Source organism: Tubulanus polymorphus, chromosome 4, assembly GCF_964204645.1.
Source record: "Tubulanus polymorphus chromosome 4, tnTubPoly1.2, whole genome shotgun sequence".
NCBI classification, from domain to species: domain Eukaryota; kingdom Metazoa; phylum Nemertea; class Palaeonemertea; order Tubulaniformes; family Tubulanidae; genus Tubulanus; species Tubulanus polymorphus.
Window position 1 is genome coordinate 12,549,144 of NC_134028.1, and position 22,643 is coordinate 12,571,786.

The 22,643-nt window shown below is 37.2% G+C and overlaps 1 protein-coding gene across 1 annotated transcript in view; it reads right to left on the reverse strand.

Annotated features, from left to right (window-relative positions):
* LOC141903569 (uncharacterized) overlaps window positions 1-22,643 on the reverse strand; it is a 122,134-nt gene that overhangs the window by 30,836 nt on the left and 68,655 nt on the right. Inside the window, exons 12-15 of the mRNA XM_074791747.1 lie at window positions 21,694-21,772; window positions 17,071-18,738; window positions 3,572-3,736; window positions 523-638 (exon numbers count right to left, since the gene is read on the reverse strand). Coding sequence (XP_074647848.1) covers window positions 523-638; window positions 3,572-3,736; window positions 17,071-18,738; window positions 21,694-21,772 — 2,028 coding nt within the window. The remainder of the gene's footprint in view (window positions 1-522; window positions 639-3,571; window positions 3,737-17,070; window positions 18,739-21,693; window positions 21,773-22,643) is intronic.

Consider the following 22,643-nt stretch of genomic DNA (forward strand, 5'->3'; position numbering starts at 1 on the left):
TGACACAGCTGATTCTTTCCTATCATTCATAAGGCAGCAAACTTGATAATTACAAATTATTGCACATATATAACCCGTGGATTGACACACCTATTGAAAAGTTATACAACATTTACTCAATGACAGCTGACGTTTTGGGGGTATATGCCTAACTTTAATAATTAACACTAGTCTTATAATCATATCAAAAGTGACCATGGTGTCTCGGGACCCATAGTTTCATGAAAAATCCCCAAATACACAAACCTCCATGTCCCATTCACCTATATGTTTATATTATTACATTCTCTATTTTTCCACCAGGCGCCAGTATTTTCCTCAAAAGTATTTTTCTTGTTATGATTTGATGAAACATAAAAAACTGCCACAAAAAAGTTCATTGTAGACATCATAGAACATTATTATTAATTGAATAAGGTCCCATAAAATAAAAAACACCACAAAGTAGGAATTTTTAGAGAAAAGAAATGTCGACCGAATTTGCATAGTTCATGAATTGATTCATTGGATTAATTAACTTACCCGACCACGATCTACTTCATCATCATAATCATCAGACCAGGTCCGTTTATTTTCACGAGCCCTCTCTGCAAAGACTTCATTGTCTATATTATTTTTTCCACCAGTCCATGAATTCACTGAAAAACATGAAGGACATTGAAAATCCAAATGCATAGACATTTATTGACACATAAGTAACATGCCTATAATCTGCTTATCTAGATTGTCATTGGACTTTTAACTGCATTGACTGCTGAGTTAGTAGGAGTAGTGAGGTCATTATACACAGAAGCTATTATGTCCAAATTATAGAATTTAACTCCGCAGTTTACTTAACTTTGGGTTTAAACAGATTCAGTGTGAGTGAGGAAAAGTTAACCCCATGTGCATACTCTATTTTTATTGAGGAATGCAATTAAACAAGGGGTCCAGGGTCACAACGCCCACTTGGAAAGTGGTTTGAAATTCTCAACAAATCATTACAATATTACACAACCCCCTGATGAAAGAAACTACTGACTTTCAATCTCACCACAGGCGTAGACAAGAAACGAAATTATTAATATGGACTTTCCCAAATTTACATGATGGTACACGTTTAATCCATATATAAACAATCGAAACCAAGGTGAAGAAAAATTGGTACCTTGTTTCTCATTTCCGACTGGGTGCAAAAGTCTTTGGCTCAGTGACCCGGAAAAATACTAGGAATCTAGGGACACCATGTCCACTTGGGAAGTGGTTTCAAATGTTCAACATTCTAACATCTTCAATATTCAACACCCTCTGGTGACCATATACTGAAACCAATGACCTTGAAAACTCACCACAATCATAGAACATGTCATGTCTTACAATTTTGCAATCTACTGCGGCAACACATAGGTAACAATATAATATGGAAATAAGCTTTTGTTTGTAATTGATTGTAGTTACAAAATATGCATAGGTACTAATATAAGTAGACAAATTGTATACCCAGGTGGCAAAACCATATGAATTGATCCCGAATTCCAAGTGAAGAGATTTATCCTACGACGGTGCTCATTATAATCGAATATCAAGTCAAATTATTTTTCTGAAAAAACCTTTTTCCACCTATGAAAGAGTATTGATGACACTAAGATGGCTGCCAATAGTGTGATAATTGTCAGACAAAAATAACCTGTCTTAAGTATTAAAGATCACTTTTAATAGAATACCCACAACAAATTGCAAGGAAAAATGCCAACTCATTAAAAAGCTACAGGACTCAGAATTCAGTATTTTTTGGCACAAAAATGGTCACAGGATGGCCATCTTGAGCCCGATCCACCCAATTTTTCTCATGCTGATGGGAACTTGGGGATACTAGTATATATGAAAGATGAAGATAATTGATTAAAGTGTCTTCAAAATTTTCGTTGAAAACTTCAAGAATGTGTAAAAATTGCGGATGTCCACAAACAACAATTGGTCCGCCATCTTGAATCTGACTGGACTGACCAATTTATTGGCTGAAGATGTCTAGGGTAGATCCTTCAAATACCAAGACATTACCAACTCCCAAAGTAACTGGATTCAGTCTAAGGATGGACGAATAGATTGAGGACGGATGAAAAAAGAATGCAATAGCCCCTCGGTCCCAAGTGGGCTGAAAAACCTGCCTGCTGGGTGGTTCAAAATTAGCTCTGGGAGTACAAGAAATAAAATAAAAGCATTTGGATGGGTCTCAGTATGTCTTTCTGATATTTTTTCCCTTTTATTGTGGGGTTCGAGCTTACAGGTACAACAGATTATGAGTTTAGTTATCAATGTTTCTTTTTCCCAATGGGGGAGAGACCAGAGAACATTGTTCACATTTTTCATGTCAACACCCCTGATGTCATGATTGAATTGCATTGACCAGGGATGAGAACGCCGACCTATTAAATCCTCGTTTTTTTTTCTTGAGTTACACCCGCGAACCAGCACTCGCGAGCGCCGAAGGCGCGAAGCAATTACGGGGGGTCATTACATTTTAGAAGGAAATGACTATTTCCAATGTGGCACGTGCACATTCGATGCATCATGGGTCAGGCCCTGAATTATTACAGTTAAAATGCGCCCATGAATGCTTTCTAAAAATCATCCTGTTGTATACAGTGTATATAATATCTCGTGGTGTTTGCCACGTACGCGCGAGGCAACAGTAGAAGGCCTATATACAATACTACTGTTGCAGCGCGCGCGTGTCTGCAACCGATCGTTGAAATACATCATACACATTGTAGTAGATATAAAATCAGTGTTGCAATGAATACGCATAGAAATGCAATAGGCAACGATAAGTAAGATAGGCGTTGAACGCTTTTACGGTTCACCCGCTTACCAATCACGCTGGACCAGCTGAGTAAGACCATCATCAACCCCACCCCTTATACTTTTACATCATTTTTGGAATTTTTTTGAAAAATGATATGTTTCAATACCGAAATCCAGGGGAAACTGTGGGCAATTCCTATTTCTGATTGACCCGATTTTAGATATGGCTCGGACCTAAGTAATGCCCTACTTGTATACCAAGGGGATAAAAATATGTAAGTACATAATACAGAGCCTAAAGTGTCCCAAGCCAAAAGTGTAGGAAACGTAATGTTTCTATTACATAGGATGGACAGTAGCATACATGGATTCCACTCGTGCCGAGAGACTGATAATTTTTGTCTGAATTTAAACACAAATTTTATGTTTATAAGCTGTAAGTAGTCAAATTTGATAGGGCATCCTATTTGATGAAAGCTCAATGACTGGAAAGAGGGAGGAAAATAATACGAATGAACCTCATGAATTTGATTCAGTTTAAGACAAAATCCATTTACTATGATGTTTTGCAGCATGTCCCAGCTAAGATCAAGCTTTGGCTAATACAAAAACCTGTTAAATACAACTTTTGCCCACAAGATTCATATTCATGAGGTTCCAATGAAATAATCAACAGAATAACAAGATTTCTGTGAAAAGCAAAACCCTAATAAAAAATTCCTGGGAATAACAATAGGGTTTTCTGATGAAAGGTCAGAAAACCCGTAAGTATAGGATAATGCAGTACCTGAGCTACCATAGCCATGAAGTGTCTGTTTCTGCAACTCCTCTATAACATTTGAACTATGACTTCCATCCCATGATGTTTTAGCGTAACTGTGATTTGTTTTATCGTGGTGTTGTCTGCTTGTGAAGCCATCTTTAACATGATGATCCCAGCACGTACTTGGAACTGAAATAATGTAGGTTTTAGTGCTATTTCATACACTGAGATAAGAAATATACAAAACGTGAGACAAAAAAAGAGTGCATGAAAACTATACAATATTACAACTTATGATTACTTAATTACTATTTAAGATACATTCAAAACTAGATGTCCAGAGATACCGTGCCCATGTGGTAGTGGTTTAAAAATCTCAATCTGAAATTTCAATATTCGACATGTCTCAATACTCAATTCATTGCCATTAAAAAACGGGCATAGGTACCAATATAAATAGACCAGTTGTACATACTTCAACTCGCCCAGTTAGCGAGAACAAAAAGTAGGTGATCCCAATACCATGTGAGGAGATGCATCACATAACAGTGCTAAGGATTAACAAATATAAAGACCTCCTGATATTTTCAACAAAAATCCTTTTTCCATCAAGAATTGAATACTGATGACTGTTAAAAATCTCTTCCCCATCCTCTCCCGGCAGGGCTTCGAACCTAATGGCATCGAGATTGCCACAGTACAAAACCCTGCCATACTGGACTGAGTGCGCAGCTACAAATGTAGCCTAGATGATGTTATCATTAGCCAATCAGATATCCTGTTATATTTGAGCCCAGATTTTCCCATTTATAGTTCTTCCGTGAAATTTACCTCAGCGAATATGATTGGGTCTGCATGTTTATATGTGGAAATCCTGCGCATGTGCCTGCACACCAAGTCTTAAGTATGTTCACTCTGAAAAGAGCCCGATAGGCGTGTATGTACTGTTGACCTCAGAGCTCTAGTTGCGTCTGATTGTGTACATTGAATTATTTGAGTGCATAACCAATAACACTGCTGCTACACGCTATGAACAACCTTTCCATGCGCTTACTATTGCACAATTCTATGCTTTTGGTTTTCTTAGTTATTGTCCTGTTTGTCAAAAATGTATGAATTGACAAAATTTCCAGGATTGTAGCGGCAAATGCCTTGCCTTCTAGGAAACCGCAACCAGCCCCAAGTACTTATCAACAAGGTCTGTAACTAATTTTCAAGTTTAATCCAATTCCAAAGGGAAGATGATATATTACTGACAGTATTTATACACAAATAGGTCGGAGATACCCCCATGGTTTGAGGACCATAAGGCGTATCCATCTAAATTCATTTGTACAGAGTTTTACAAGACACTCAGATAACTTAAGAGCTACCAAAAGAACAGTCCATCGGAAGCCTCAAATTGCTGGTTGAAACAAATATGTCTAGAAATGGGGATACTGAAGGGATTTTTACTATATAAATGGATTAAGCCATAATACCAGTATTTTCTTCTTGGTTAGACTTAGGCACTACACTTATCCATATGTTTATCATTTATGCTCAGTGAATTCTAGGATAGCAAGGATTCTCATAGTGCATAAAAGAGTTTAATGAAATGAAAAACTTATCACTTAGGTTAGGATAGGTTAACTTAGGTTTATTTGTTTCAATTAGGCCAATATATTATTTCAATATCAATTGAAATTCAAGGTAGATATTTTTACTATATGCATAGTTGGAACGAGCACATGGTAATGTTTACCATTGCTGTGGTTATACTCAATACAGTCATGTTGCAATTGGTTGTTAATTTGAGTGGCAGTACATAGTGACCCTCCTTCCTGGCTCTTTTGAGAGTGAACAGACTTAAAGGCGAACTGTAGTGAAAAATTTTTTGTATCTAGATGTGTTAGAAACCTTTATAAATACATTTTCAAAACAGCAGAAAAACATTTCATCTAATACTTTATCCAAAAAAGAGGGTTTTGTAAAGTGACTGGCCGCCGCCATTTTCTCCACGTAGCTGACGCTTTTCTCTCGGCTGTGACGTAGTTGCGGCCCACTTCGATACGTGTTACTGCTGCTATTCATAGTGTATTCATCACTTTAAGTCCAATAACAGTTCTAAACTGCAGCATGATGCCACATCAGCAATTATTTGGATATGTTTCACACAGTGAGTGGATAAATAAAAGTAGAGACCCCACTGGCAGCCCAGCAGGAGTATTTTAATCGCAATTTTCAACTGATATCTTCAATGAGTGTATCTATTTGAGTACACACTGGAGTGTGTGAAGGGCCGGGATACGTCATCAATGTTTACATGCCTTGCTTTGGAATTTAAATATGGCGGCTCTCATCTGCCGTAAATTCTGCTGATAACAGTATCAAAATCGTTGTATACAAGTTAATTAGGAAGAATTGGAAATTTCAACTAGCATTATGCTAAACAACAACAAATGTAGAAATGAATGGCCAATTAAAATTTTTTGACTGCAGTTCCCCTTTAAGAGCGGCAGGGGTTCGTGCCGTGGCTTCATTGCCACTTTTGTTTTTATAAAATGTAACAAATGACTGAGTGACAGATCATAATCAAAGCACTTTTTAGAATACCCATCACAAATTGCAATGATGAATGGCATACCAGTAGGAAGCTACAGGACTCAGAATTTGGGCCAAAATATACATTTTTGGGCACAAAAAAAGGACATAGGACGGCCATCTTCAGTTAGATCGACCCAGTTTTTTTATGTTAATGCGCCCTTGGGGGTTTCAAATATATACGCAAGATCCAGGTTATTGATCGAATCATCTTCAAAATTTCCCTAAAAAACTTAGAAATTGTGTAAAAAGTGCTGATTTTGGCGAACAACAATGGCTGCCAGTTGATTCTGACAGGGCCAGTTTTTGGGCTAAATATGTGTCTAGGGTAGATATATGTACAGTGCTTCATCTAGCCAAAAAAAGAAGGGCGGTCCGCCCCGCCCCCGAAAATAGCCGCCCTTGTGCCCTTCAGATGTGTCCCATGCTCGCCCTTGTGCCCTAATCACTTGCCGTAGGTCCGCCATCCTGCCCTTGTCAGTCACTAGTAATGAGTCAGGGCTTTCAAAATAAGCCGACACATCCGACTGTTAGTAAGTTTCCTGCGACGGCTATGAAATATCTCGTACGATATCAACGATAGTAGCTCATGTGATCAGTGGTTATATTCAAATGTTCTGCAGTCAGTGTGCATCGTGTGAAAACGTGCCTCAGACGCGTGGCCTAGTTTAAGTTTCCAGGAAATTGGCTGACTTCCAAACCACTGCCAATCATTCTAGCGACTGCCGTTGTAAAGCTGGTAGTGTATATTCGATGGATTGTTTCGTTTTGAACACATCGTGATGCTCTGGATCTTTTTATCTAGACTATTAGACAATTTTTTTTTTATACAAGGTGACAAACTTTGTTCGGTGAACTCACAGAGAGACTCGCACAGACAATTAGTTTGAGTAGCCTAATAGCAATAATGTGTTCTTAAGCTGGCTGCTTACCAATTATCAACAGTTACTTGCCAATCACTAACACTATCAATTTAAATCAATTAATTTGATATTTCTAAGATTAAAAATATGCAATTTCATGTAGGCCTATACACTATTGCTGGCTCTTTTTCGCTGTATTTGCTACTTGAGATTGCTTTTTTCTGCAATTTTTTTGTCTGCAACTGGTTTTCCAAATCATTTTGAAAGCCCTATCTAGATTAACTTTTGTTCATTGACAGGCATAGGTGTAAGGATGTACTGTGGTCAAGTGTGTCACTCATGGCATAATCAGATTTAAACATAGTTTCTAGTCCTCAATCGTAGTAGGGGGTACCTCGATTCTATGCAATAGGGAACATTGCAGTTTGCCCCTAAAACAGACGTGAGTGCGTTATTATGTGCCCTTGCTCCGATGGAATCACGCAAAAAAATGCCCTTATTTGAAATCAGCATCCTGCCCTTTTTTAATGCTAGATGAAGCACTGTATGTATAACCCAAATATCAAGACATTACCTTGAAGCGTCTTCAAAACTTCCCAAAATAACTGGATTCCGTCTGCGGCGGACAGAGGGACGGATGGACGAACGGACGAAAAGTGAACACAATAGCCCACTGGGACATTAGTCCCAAGTGGGCTAAAAAAGGTTAGTTTTTTTCATTTTTCCCATCATTTGAATCCAATTAATCAGAATTTCCACTCCTTTCTTGTCATGCAGTCAGTCTGTGGTTTTGTGGAACATACTCAAATAATAAAAAATATTTATCATATTTCAATCCCTTTGTCTCACGTTTTCTTCTTAAAAACCCATGCCTTATCGCGGACCTGTGCTGGATAGTAAAAAATTCATATGCTCTCTTGTATCTTCCATCTTGCAGAGACTGCCTCGATGAGCATATGTTCGTCTTACGCTACCTTCTACCAGCCAAATCGGCTGACCGTGCATGCCAGATGTCTGTATATCGTGAGAAAGCTGTGTGCAATGACTTTCCTGGGCTAGATAACTGCAACAATGTGCGGGGCCAGCGGTAAATCGTTATGTACAATACGATGTATGTATATATGCATAAGAAATCTTGTATATCGGTGTTCTCCATTGCAAAAAATTCCCAGGGGCAGTTAGTATGCAAGAACATGCGCCGAGGCTTTCGAGCACTTATCGGCAGCGGAAAGATGTTCTATTTGTAGGTGCTCAGATGCATTTTCCCAGAATTTGCGATCATAATCAACTAGTCTAAGTTCGAAAATTTTTATAGCCTTTGTCTAGAAAGTGATCGTCGGCAGTTTCCTTGAAGCACTTTTCTGCCAGAGATTGGTAGTCCTGCGGGCATGAAATAGTTTCGATGTTCTTCCATCTGTATAATTAGATTTGTCAATAAAGCTCAGCAAGAATTATATTTATTTCCATTTAGTGAACTTATGTTTGAAAAATAATTTGGTAATCATAAGAAAAGATTTTCTACGGGTTCTACGATCTTTTACGGGCATTGAGACTTGAAAAATTGAGGCTGCTGGTTTCGATAATTCAGCTGCTGAGTGCAGCAGTGTGACTCGTCGTGCATTGATCTTCGCGTGCATGCCAGGCAGTCCCAGGATATCTATCGGCTTACCTGAGCGGCACCATGGTGAGCCCTTTCTACAATTATTGACGTACCGTATTTTCCGGCCAATAAGCCGATTTTCTAGCCTCAGATTTTTACCCAAAATATCGTGATCGGCTTATTGGGCGGATACGATCTGACATAAAAAATCACTTCCCGATCTATGCCACTCTAATGCTCTCAATGATCGTCAAAATCAAGAAAAGTGGTCGATATTTATTTGAGGTCATTATTTACTACCAATTATAATCTATTTTGAACTATTTTATTTTTACTTAGATTGTTCCATCACCGCACAGCGGCAATGGGATACATTTATATAACGCGCGAGTTCATCGTACTACCACGTGTCAGTTCATACATTAGTATATATGCAAATCAGCAGTGAGCCGCGTACTGCGTGTATGGCTGTGTGTATAGTAATCAGCTGAGTGAGTCTATATATAGCACAGTCACTCAGCGATGATAGTATACACAGCACTCTCACACATCGGCGGGCCCTACTGTCAGCCTCTTAAATCGTCAATTAAGACGAACTAATTGACAAATCAGTGAATTAAAATCTCTGATGAAGGGCCTCGGCTTATTGGACGAAGCTTTATGAAATCCATGTATTTTAGGCTAAAAAACTGCCCTCGGCTTATTGGCCGGAAAATACGGTATGTAATAAGTTTATATGGCATGAAGCGTTTATCCGACTCACTATTTATACAACTATTGATATACCGGAAATGTTTCAATTTATTGGGACGATCTAGATTTATTTTTTGTAGGGGCGCTTTTATAAAAGGGCAGCAAAAAATAACAGGGGCTGATTTTCAAGTTTTCAAATTTTCATGGGGCGCCCGTCCCTCAAAAAACCTTATGAACACTATATATCAATCCAGTGTTCAATTATGCAAATTAATGTAGTGCAGTGATCGATCGTACATCAAAACACAAGTTATTTTCATCAATATAATGGGCATGCAAAAAACGAATATAACAATAAGAGACAGATGTAATTTCCACTTTAGTTTTAGACATCACCAATAGAACACCAAACGCGCATGCATCAGTAACTCACTAATTGATCCCAGCAAATTGATCCCATACAAAATTTCCCACGTCCCAAACCACGAAAATGAGGGCAAAAATCAACAAGAAAAGAAATTTCTAATATGGACTTTCCTAAATTTAAATAAATGTATGTTAAATCCAGCATCAAAATTAAACATTGGTACTCTTGAGGTTATGCAGAACGGTTGAAAAAGAGTGACAACTATTAGATTGAATTTAAATGATGGGAGAAAACTGACTTTTTACAGATAATTAGATCAAAAATAAGGACTGAAAATACCGAGAAAATATTTCTTTTTTGGCTCGAGTCAACCGTCTGGCCGATCGATAATCATTCGTATGCTAAATACACAACGCTCAAAGCCATTTTTAGCACACTCAAACGCAATTTCAGTAGCCTGTAATTTTACTTCTAATGGGCGAATTGAACGGATTAAGCAAAAATATACTTCGTAATTGGTTTTTCTTTATGGCGCGCGCAAAGTTGAAAGCCATGGGTTTCATATCTTTTTAGAAATTTACCAAAAAGATTCAAAAATTCGATTTATTTGACCATGTTTTTTCATGCAGCATCTATAACTGTCCAAAATTACACATGTGATAATTCGATGCTTTTAGCGTAGAAGAACTTTAAATCGCCAAGATATCGCCAAGGTAGTTATGGGCTTTCAAAGACTAAACCCCTCGAAATCTAGGTTATATAAAATTTGTGTTGACCCAGTTTTGACTTCATCATGACATCATAACATTGACGAGGTGGATCAGCTGGTGCGTGTTATTTCACAAACAAAATGGCGGCACAATTGAATGGGTTGATATTCATTATTTCTAGCGCGAAGACTGATACTTAAGGCGTATGATGTAACGAATTAATGTGTGGGATGTGTTCAATGATTCATCTAGTTTTGATATCCCGTGCGTAAGGTAACATTGCATCAAGATATCTGACGAAAATGTGGTTTCAAAATGAGGGAATTTACTTCCGTGTTCGCCACACGGCTGATTTACTGATAGCATCGGATTATTAAATGAGTCTGATATATACACGACTGGAATACTTGTTTTATCATCATTGCATCAGCAATCCATTTTGGAGCCTGATTATTAGTACTAGTTTGTTAACTGTGGCACAGTAATAAGCGTTCACATTGAAAACAGTCGTGTACAGTCGCGTAGGCAATATCGCCTTATACTCTCGTGATCACTGCGTGTATATATCAGTTATACAGTATGCGCACCAGTGTAGGTGGCGCGTCACAACGATTTGTCTGGTTGAAGATGTAAGCTACTTAACCCATTAGCACTCAAGCCGCCCGTATCCGACCTGCCTATTACTCCTCAAGTCACCCGAATCCGCCCCAGCACTTTTTTCGTATGCGGCACGAAAACGGTTACAGTGGGTTTCGAACCCAATAGCTTATGATAAACTACATACCTAAGTCCTCGAAATACCAAACAGAAATCAACATCCTCCTACTTCAATTTCTCAAGTATTTCGAGTTTGAACATGACACATCTGAGCGCTCACTTCTAATCCAAGTAAGTTTGTATGAATTTCAGGGGGCCAAAGGGACAAGATTTTGGTGGCCAACCTCATAAAATCTTACATCATATGAAAACGTTGACTATTTACTACAGAATAACACTAGCAATGCATGGGAATAAACAGCAAATGAGCTATTCGGTATCGTGATGAACTTCGTCGAGGAATAATCGACACCACAGAGTGCAATTCCTGAGTGCTAATGGGTTAAAGCAATCCTATCGTGAAATCAATAAAAACCATGTCAGTTGATGAACTTTGTTTCAGTCAGTAACCGGCACTGGCCTCAAATTTGAAGAACTCAGGAGCTTCTGTCCTGATTGGTGTGTATGATAATGAAAAACCTCCGATGAAACCCGGGCTCTCACCAAGTGTGTACCCTATCTTAAGTTTTAGTTGTTTTACGTTATTCAAGGGATGTATCAAAATTATGAACATTTGTTCAGACAAAAGGCCCATAATCAATTTTGCGAAGATTTCATTCTCGTTAAGTCAGTTATCAATAAAAGTTTACACTGACCAAAATTGAGTCCTTTTTCCAGAAACTCCAAAAACTCCTAAGTTCTTCAAATTTGAGGCCAGAGCCGCTTACGGACAAAACAAAGTTTATCGACTGACACTTTTTTAAGATTTTCTATTTTTTACACTAAATGATAGCAAATAGTATATAAGTAATAAGGCTAGGTGATTTCAAAATTGGAAAAACCTTTTCAATCTACTCAGAATTGATGATTTTGGTGTTCACGCACCTGTTCAGTGTATACATTGCTTCTGCTGAACGCGTGGTACCGTGTCTATTAATAGAACTATGTCACTAAAGGGACAGCTCGGAAATGATGTCTATAGAAATGAATAGGAAATAAGCTACAAGAGCAATTCAACTCAATTTTATACTTACTTGGCATTCGATTTCAGACAAAATGCCTCTTGATTTTGAAAGTCTACATATCAATGATTATAATTAGCTGTTGAACAGACCTCATCTGTTCGAACTAAGCGCAAAAATAGGAATTGAATAGCAATCCATGGCATTTTCTAGTAGACAGCAAGGAACACGGATGTAAAAATCATCATTTTGGATTCTCATTTAGCGATAGAAAGTAAGATCATGGTTAGAGCTAATACTGAGGATATTTTGACTTATGAACTGATGAATCTTAGACAGAATTAGCCGCAAGAATAATTTCGATTATTTGCTTGAAATGCACCTCGTCTTGGTAGCGGTAACCATCTGGCATTGAGATATAACAGAAAATACATTTCCTCAAAATTCAACGCATTTCTAGACGCTATTTCTCAGCTCTCCCTTTAATGATGTTGCAACGTGCGCACCTGCTGGTTTAGCCGACGCTGAGTAGTAAGCCTTGTAAACAACGAAATGAGGTAAAAAAATCATGTAACAAAATCACAAATTGCGCGTAAACTAAACATTTTTGAACAGAACGGTTGAAGATGAGTGTATAGATCAATAGAATACATCATATTGTGAAAAAAAAAGAAAAGTGTTAAGTTACCCTTTAAGTAGCTTACATCTTCACTCAGACAAATCGTCGTTACGCGCGATATACACTGGAGCGTGCGTTATCTTTAACTGATACATACATGCAGTGAAGACGAGACTATAAAGCGATATTGCCTACGTGACGGTACACTACTGTTTTCAACGCGAACGCTCATCACTGTGCCACAGTTCACAAACTTATACAAATAATCAGGCTCTAAAACGTATCGCTAATGTAAACGTCAATAAAATGACTTCAATTATTTGAGTATCCTTGAATATCAGTAATCGCGCTGGCAATGATGAATATCCACCTATTCAATTGTGCCGCGCACCTGCTGATCCATCCCATTCAATGTTATGACGGCATGATGTAAGTCAAAACCGTGTGAACACAAATTTTGAAATACGACATATATTTTTGCTTAATCCATTCAAGTTTAAATATTGTATTTTATCTTTCTTAAAGGATAATTTTGTAGTCAAATAAGACCAAAGATATACATTTGTTTACGGTCCACATCCAAAATTTTTTTTGGGTACAGGTAGGCGCGGCATGGAAACTGTTTTATATTTTCAAAGAAATATTTTTCATAATATGAAAAAATATTCAAATAAAATTCATATGATGTCACATATCCAAGGGTGGCTGAATGTATGGCCGCAGACCGGTGCAGCAAGAAATCGGCGTATTGTTTTAAATCCTGGAATTTACCACTACAATATTCAGGCCTCGACTTATAGTTATAGTTTGCTGCTTAGTATTTTCAGGTCACAAGAAATTACAATTTATTACAAATTCTATCAAACAGAAAACACGCCGTTCTTCTGCTGATGAAATGTCAAACGCGCTAGCAAGCAGCGTTACAGTATCACTATAGTAGTGTATGCTGCAAGCGCGTGTGTTTGTGTGTGCAACAGTCCAATCTAATGATTTCCGCACGCACGTGGAGGCCTTGTGTAAGTGAATGTTCGCTTACACTTCAATGTCAATCAAATCAATCACCAGGTATTAAAATGAAACAATACCTATGGCGGATAATAATTACATTCTCACCAGCAATGAGCATTTGAAATTCGCACGTATACGGCACCTAGTTCAATGAAACGTTCGCCATTCTATGGCTTTCCCATAATTATTTTAGTAGCGCCGGAATTCCCCGTATATCCCAAAAACAGCCAATCACATTCACTCGTAGAGACAACGCCCCCCAATCGAGGTCATTGCAATTTTATACGCGAGAGCTAAGAATTTTCCCGCCAAAAATAGTTTTTCGTAGAATTTTAACAATGTTGACCATGTCATCGACGGAGGTTCGCCATGTCTTCAATCGCATCGATTATACGTCGTTTAAGCCGAGAACCAATGAAACAAATGCTCACATAAAAAAAGTACCGCGATTTTACATTTACATGAATTAGCTCAATGCCAACTTCATATCGCTGACAAAGGTAAACCAAAAAGGCCACAGTAAGGCACACGTTTCATATATATGCACAGATCAGGTTAGAGGTTTATTACTGTATTGAATGTTTTGAAAGTTCAGAAGAGAAACTAAGCCATGTTAGGAAGTTATTTTGTACCAGAGGAAAAAAGTTTCATATGCAATAGCAAAATGGACTTCGCTAAAGCTTAAGTCCATAAAAAATTGGCCACGATAACTATATTATCGCACAGATGTTTAAAAGCTTAACCTTTCCCTTTGAACCATCTTAATAAGTCTGTGTTGTATGAGGTTCCTCCCCCCTGAATTAGACTTATGCCTAATTGTAATTTACATTCCAAGAACGACTTATTTTATAAGTTATGCTTGTTTTCTGGGCTTTATTTCTCCAAGATCTGCATGAACTAAAACTTTAAGTAATCCCTTTGAAGGTTTATGTTTAATGCTCTATCCAACGATTTCAGTTTCAAACTGCACATCACTGAATACCTCTTAAAACCAGATGAACAACAGCCAAAGCAAAAACTACACTGAGAAGGCGAAAAATGGTTGTCCAACTTATTCGAACTTTATTAAAAATACTCTTAAAATTGTTGCAATATAGAATCTTTCAAGAAAAAATAAACATTACATAAAGGTCCAATCATAACATATTATTTGTCATTACAAACACAGTTATTAATGTAATGATATAAAATATTTGAGCAATTTTACTTAATTGTACAAGAGTAACAAAAATCAACAAAACTGTCTTTGCTATTAGGCTTCAAAGGTTACTCGTTATTACTAGCATAGAATGAATAAGCTTCGACATTCTCACTAACTTGTAGAACTAATTCTATTGTCACACCAAAACAAATATTGAGCCTCTTTTTTTGGGTTTGAAGTGAAGATAGATGCCTGAAAGAAATATGTGTGATGAAAGCGGTGTTTGCTGTAGTTTAGATAAACAGAAACCACTGTCTAGTGTTGATAGGGGTTGTACATATCATTCAACATCCACCTGACAAAATCTGAAACAATAAAAAATGTACCAATTTAGTTTTGGCCTAATCAATAACATAAATAAAATGTATTCAATTCACCGCCGGGCTTTTTGAGTCAGATATCAAGGCCTTTTTTGATAGCTTGGTTTACGGGAACCGCGTCTGAAATTTGAAGAAAAGTCGAATAACAAAATCTTTTTTTCATTTCAATTCCCGTCTGTGGAACATATTCAGTGAAAAAACGAGTAAAAAAAGTTTTTCACCTCCGCCGAATGAGAATCCTGGCTTGAATGATGAAAAAATTGAAAAACTCGAGGTTCTTTTTTGATCACAGTGTAAAGAATTCGAACTTTCCAAGAATCATTTGTTTGGCATGTATATTGCCATATCGACAGTTCTCTCTTCCTGAAAACGTGATTTTATCTCACTGAGGGAATTTCTTTTTTCCTCCTCCAAAATGCTATTTTAATAGGTCTACCCTGTAAACCGAGCTATCAAAAAAAGGCCCAAAGGCCAGCCATGGAAAACCCAATGATCCAGTTACTGTTGCTTGCAAAAACCTAAGGACCTAAGTCAAGACCTAAGGAAGATTTTGGGAGACACTCAAGCCCGGCCAAGCCATTTTCATTCATCCCCCAACCCCATGCAAGTCTACAACAACTGTCACAATAACTTGCCCGTCCCATATTGAAATGACAGAAATACTGAAAAAAAAAAAACTTACCTAAGCAGAGATCCCGAAACAGAGATTGAGAACGTTGAATCTGAAAAAATGGAAATATTTTATTCATTTTATGGTTACATAGGCCCCTACACGGCTAACAGCAGATCGTCTCCAAGGCAAAATTAATTAAGTTGAAATTTAAATTTGATAATCATTAGAAAGGCACACAAACACGGTTGAAAGAAAATTGGCGCTATTGCATTGTTCGATTGCGCAAAGCGGTGAAATGTCAGAGTATTTAGGAGCCCAATATATCACAATTTTGACATTAAAAATGTTAGTTTTTTCGCAGGGGGTTCAAGAGTGCAATAGCGCCTGAAAATTACACGCAACTAAAAGATTTTGCAACTTTGGTATCGATACAGTGTAGCTCTGTTTCACAATAGCCTAGTTAATGACGGTTTGCCGCTAGATAAATCAACAGAAAACACCAGCTAACTTCAACGTCAAGTCAAAATTGTTTACTTTTTCAAAGAATTATGCAGGCCATACTTAAATGAGTTCTAACACAACACTAGATAATTCTATCATATTCGGCAAAAAAATTCACTTACCCAACTAGACTTCAAAATGGCGTGTCACCGGTAATTAGCTGTAATAAATGAGCCCACGTGATCTCTGCAGATCAACAGATAGACAAATAAAGATATTCTCCGGATAGAACATATATTCCCGAAAAAATAGCAAACTCTAAATAATTGGAACATTTCACGGAATTCTCCTCTCACCGTTTCATCTTTGTTTGTAAGTTTTAGATGGCACTATTTGCCAACTGAAATTGTATTACGGTACAAAAGACGAGTTTACGTGCACTTCATTTTACGAGCAAGTTATTTTTTGCACAGGATTCCAAACTCATTATGAAGACTTCATCGATATACAAAGACAAAGAGATATTTATTTCAGGCTTTTTCAGGCAATTTCAGATCAATTTGAACCTTGTCATGCATCATATTGCTTGGTTTAATCAACACGCAGTAGAATTATCTTCTGTAATCAACACGCAGTAGAATATCTTCTGAAGCATATCCAAATTCTACTACCATTTGGCAGCAGGGAAGACTGCATACAATTAATCTACATCACTTTTTGACTGGATAGTGTAGAAAATCAGTCACTGTACTAAAATAAATGCTAAAAGTAATTAAAAATTTCTAACCTTCACTTGGAATTTTCGTTTCTATCATTGTCTCCATTTCAACCTCACCATCTTCTCGCTCTGCCTTGAGTAATTCAGACTCCTGTTCAACTTCAGGATGATTAAGATATTTGGCATCACTATCTATCTTCTCTTTTGGCTTTTCCCTTTTCGATTTATGCATTATTTTTGGTAATAAACTTCTCGGTTGAGGTGGTTTGGTCATGAATTTTTTCACTTCAGCAAGAGCCCGATATTGATTCATATCTTCTTCAGCTCCTCGCTTATTGCTGTATTCCTTTTTCACTATTTTCTCTTTAGTTTTTTCAACCCAATCATATATTTTCCTAACATCCTTTTTTGCACTAGAATTGTCAAATCCTTCATGTTCTGTGGATTCTTCAGTTTGGTCGCTCATGACCTCCCCATCTTCATGGTGATGTTTCCGTTTATGTTTGTGTTTACGTTTCTTTTTCTTATGTTTTCTGCGCGACAAACATTCTTCCCCATCTGAGCCCTCATTAATGTCATTGTCACCTCTTTTCCGCTTGTGCTTTTTGTGCTTTTTAGACTTTGGACATTCATCTTCATCCACTGGCTCTGTAAAATTTTTCTCTATCAACCTTGGGGACAATTTTACCACCCACTCAGTGTCATACACATCGTCTAATCCATCTTCCTTTTCAGAAATATGGCATCCATATTTTGAATCTGAATTTAATTGTTCAGCATTTTTATCAAGGAATGGCTCTTCGACAAGTAACTGTTCATTAGTTGGTTGCCGACAAGACTCGGCATCAACTGATGTATTTAAAGAAGATTTACGCCGATTAACGTTTTCATGGTTACATTGCACACCAGCATTGTTTCGTTTCAGCCTACATGGTTTTAATTTTTTCGATTTAGCTCTGTTAATCAAATCATTGGGAGTTACAATCCACCCAGCAGTTAATCTACTTGTATCGTTCGAACAAATTCTCTGATTTTCTATATTATCCTCAACTTTCCATTCTGATGTGGAATTAGCACTGTTGTTACTAACGTTACTAACATCGGACCCAATTGATGGAGAGACTTGACAGTCTTTATGTAGTATATGCCACGGCGTGGTAGCATTAACTTTAGGTTGGGAAGTAACACACGTTAGCTGTTGATCACCACATGGCCTTTTTACTGAAAGCGTATGGGCGGCAGCATATGGCTCAGAAAATGTCTGTTTTACAACTTTACTTTTAGGTAACATCATATCACGCTTTTCCGGTTTTGTCAAGTTTGTGAAAATATTGCCATAGGAGTCCGTTTTACAGCTTTCTTTGTTGACGTTGCAATGTTTATTTGAAGGCTTCACATTTTGCGACTTACTTAGCTCATCTAAAGGAGTTTTACCGAGATTGGAATCTTTAATCTCTGGTTCATCACTGCTACATGGTGATGATTTATTCTCCTGGTCTGAATCCAAATCATATGGAACCAGAGGTGACTTTTTTTTAAAGGCAGGTTTTCCATTTTCTACAGTATATCCACTGCTGTTCTTCTTAATGTTCAAAACAATACGAGGTTTTTGAACTGAGTTGATTCCAAAAGATATTTTGTCACGTTTTCCAGGTGTGGCTATCATGCAGGTACTAGGCTGTGGAGTTGGTAGATGTGGACCAACAATTTGCTCAACTGGTCTACCCAAATCATTATCTATAAGAAGAAAATCATATTTAATTTTTTAAGTTACTACCAATGATAAACATACCTAAAAGCTCAACAAATTTATAAGTTGAAAGTGCAGGACCTGTTACAGGTCTCTCATATAAGTAACACATAGATAATAGTAACTCTTCAGGATTCTAGTTAATTTTTGGATCTGACTCATCAAAAGTAATGCTTTTTATATCTTATCACACTAATAGTAGGGGTGTGTAGCTATGTAACATATCTACAGGGTCTCAGAAAATGCATTACCCAAGCTTTGAGATTACTAATTCATCAGCTACGAATTATTGTTTTGGGGCTAAGGTTGGTTGACTAAGATTTTTACTTGAGGATGAAATGTTGAAATACAATGATAAGCCATGCATGGCTGAGCACGAGTTTTCACGAATAGCCATGAAAATGGTGTTGCACCAAAATTAAGGATTGTTCCATTGTGTATGTTTACAGGTATTGATAAATGACCAGCTGCAAAATGAAATGAAGGGCCAATGGTCCAGTAGCTCGCAGAACTGCGTGAAATAAAAATCAAACCAACTGAGAGCCTGGTCTCATTGGAGGGTTTTCACTAATCATATGGACAATAATAAAGGACCATGGGTCCAGTAGGATCAACTGAGTACATTTTAGTTTTGAGCACAAAAATCGATTTGTTCTTGGATTTGCAAAAACATATAAACAGCTGATAAATATGAAATCATCGCAGACTGTGTAGTAAGCATGTTCAACTTTGATGATATACATGGTAATGGGTTTTCCCTATGAGTCACAAGTACATGGTAGAACAGTTCTTGATGATGATGAGACTAGGAAAGCCCTTCTAGTGGGATTTCCAAGTGATACCCTTCTGATGCCCTGTGATGTCAGGAAACAAGGTATAAATCGATAAGTAGAATGGGGAAAAATTTTCTCCCAGCACTTCCAAACGGCTTAAGAGCTGATGGACGAAACTTGCCATATCAATTACAACACCTATTTCCTCCTAATGACAAAATATCAGTTTTGTATATCATTAGTTACAATTTGTGCCACCAAGAGCTAACAGAAATTTACTCTCAGAACCATTATATAAAGATCAACACAGTTGATCCTAATAAAACCAATCAGGACAGATGCTCCAACTTCTTCAAATTTAAGGGCTGTGCTGGTTAGTGACGAAGCTAGGTTTATCAACTGATAATGTTTTAATAGTTTCATGATAGGTTTGGTTTTTGGTAGGCAGGCATAAGTTAAAGCTTAAAACGATATGACTCAAGCTTATATCTTCGCTGACCACTACTCCGTGGCGCGCATTACATACACGCACAGAAAGCAAACGTATAAGGCGATATTGCCTATGCGACTGTTCTTAATGTTTTCAATGTGCCGCAAACTGATACAGATAAACTAACTCCAAAACGAATCAATCATGCAAACGAGCGTCGTCGTAGCAACGCGCTATACAGCGGCTTGAACTAGCGAGTAACGTTAATTATCTTTTAACCAAATTAGAGCCCTTATAACCATCGGAATCAAATATAAACCAAGCTGCACCATCTACATCAAGTAGAGAATACCTGTGTGAAATTACAGAATTGTCGGTCCACACAAACAGCTTAAATCGTGTCATAAAGAAACATCCACAGACGGACAGACAGACAGACAGACATGACGACTATGCCATAGATGGGTTTCGTCTGACGACGAAACCCATCAAAAAAGTGACGCAGTATAAACTAGGTCAAACAATGACGTCATCAAGATGGCCGCCGAACTCCATTCCAATCGAAAAATGAAATTTCAAACTCATGTATCATGTTACAGTAAGCAAATACATGATTACTTTCAATCTAATACACTTATATGTAATGATTGCTACACAATAAAGTTAATTTCATGTTGATAAGTATGGTAATTCAGTTTTTATTGCTTTTTTATACCAGAATATGGTCACTTCACTGATACCAAAATTCTCGGATTTCGAACACACATTCAATTTTCAGTCAGCTTCTTTTAAGCATGCCATATTTTGAAACAAGGATAAAGACACAAGGGAATGTTACCACAAAAATAATGACCAGCTGGCTGAATTCCATCACTGTTATAATCATGATCATCCGAATTATTTTCAGCATTGCCATGGTTACTGTCAAAATCATCACCCTCTTCAAAATCCGAACTACTATCCTCAACACCAAATTATGAATTCTCATCTCACGCTTCATCACTCAAATGTCCAAATGTGTTATCATTCTGATCAAAAATATCAACGAATTGGTCCAACCGTAGTCGCTTTGTTGATCTCACATTATCCATAAGACAATAATTATTACATATCAAGTCATTTTCTAAGCGTAAATTTTAAGTAAAAGCGTAAAATCTTTCCATAAAAACTCTACGACCTTGAAGTTAAGTTTGTGTCTGTACTACCGATATAGTTCTATCAATATCCGCCAGGTGCGGACACTTCCTAGTGATATTCATTCAGCTCCCGACTATTTCGGGAGCGGCAGTTTGGAGTGAAATTACGCTTCCGACTATCTCGGGAGCGGCAGTTATAGGGTTAAACACTATGATATTTATATACCGAGGGTACATAAATTTATGGTTTTCTATTCAAAAGAGGCAATTCCCCACTTTTTATTGTCAATGTAAATGCGGACATATCACTACGCGATTGCTTAACCCCCTCTCATCCACCAGATAACTAAAGAGAAAAATGCACAGAACAACTTTTTGGACCATTAATCAGAAATGTGGCGATGTATGTAGGCAATAATTGAAACATTATTTTGAGTCATTTTCAGCTGTTTCTAATGTTTTACGTGAACGGAGTGACAATTTGAAGTTATTATGAAAATGAGAAGAGTCTGCGCTATTTTTTGGTACAACTATTTTCGATCCATTTTACTAGCATTAACTATCATTGCCTGTAAAATCTTAAGAAAACCTAAATATACTTACCAAAGAAGCCATTTGAGGTCTTATTACAACCAAGAGCAGCTGGTTTCGATTTATGGGCAAATGATGGTCTATTTACAGCCTAAAAACAAGAAACAAAATACTTAATATGGACTTTTCTAAATTAACATGATAGTGCATGTTTAATCCAATTAAAACATCGGTAAATATACTCTAGAGTTTAAGGAGAACAAATGAAAGAGTGAAAATTCTATTGGATTGAATTCAAATGATGGGAGAAAACTTACTTTTACAGATGATTAGATCAAAAATAAGGACGGAAAATATCAAGAAAAAAATTTTTCTTTTTTTGTTAAAATCATGAATGGAAACATATACCTATCTTTGGCATGAAGTTTTTGGCTGAATTTCAGAGGAACCAAGCTCCGAATGTTTAAACAAGAGGACCATACGGTCCATATGGTCGGAGACAGTGTTTAGTATTGACTAAATAGTAGTGAGTGGATGCATGAGGAGATATCAATTCTATCAGTGAAAACAAATTCCAGGGTTTCCATGAGGCTGTTTTATTTTACCGTTAAACAAACATTTTCCCCCAGCCAAAGGTGGTCCTATAAATTCTTTGAGGAATTGTACAAATAAATTGATTATTAGTTCTCTAAAGACATTATAGTGTTTTCATTTTAGTTTATTTCGATGAAACGATCTGTTTAAATAATAAAATGCGTGGCTGGCGATGTAGTGTTTAATAGTAATAGTGCGTAGGCCACGTCTCTACCTTCGATCACATGGCCCAGACAGACCCTTCCCAGTGTTATCGCCCAGACCGATCTTTCCCACCCTATATTTCATAAGGGTATAGTCCACATGTTAGCCAATGAAACTGTGTATAGGCAGTGTTCTGTGTGCTGCTTCAATGAATGAATGAAGTTCATGTGACAGGCAATATACCGTATTTTCCGGCCAATAAGCCGATTTTCTAGCCTCAGATT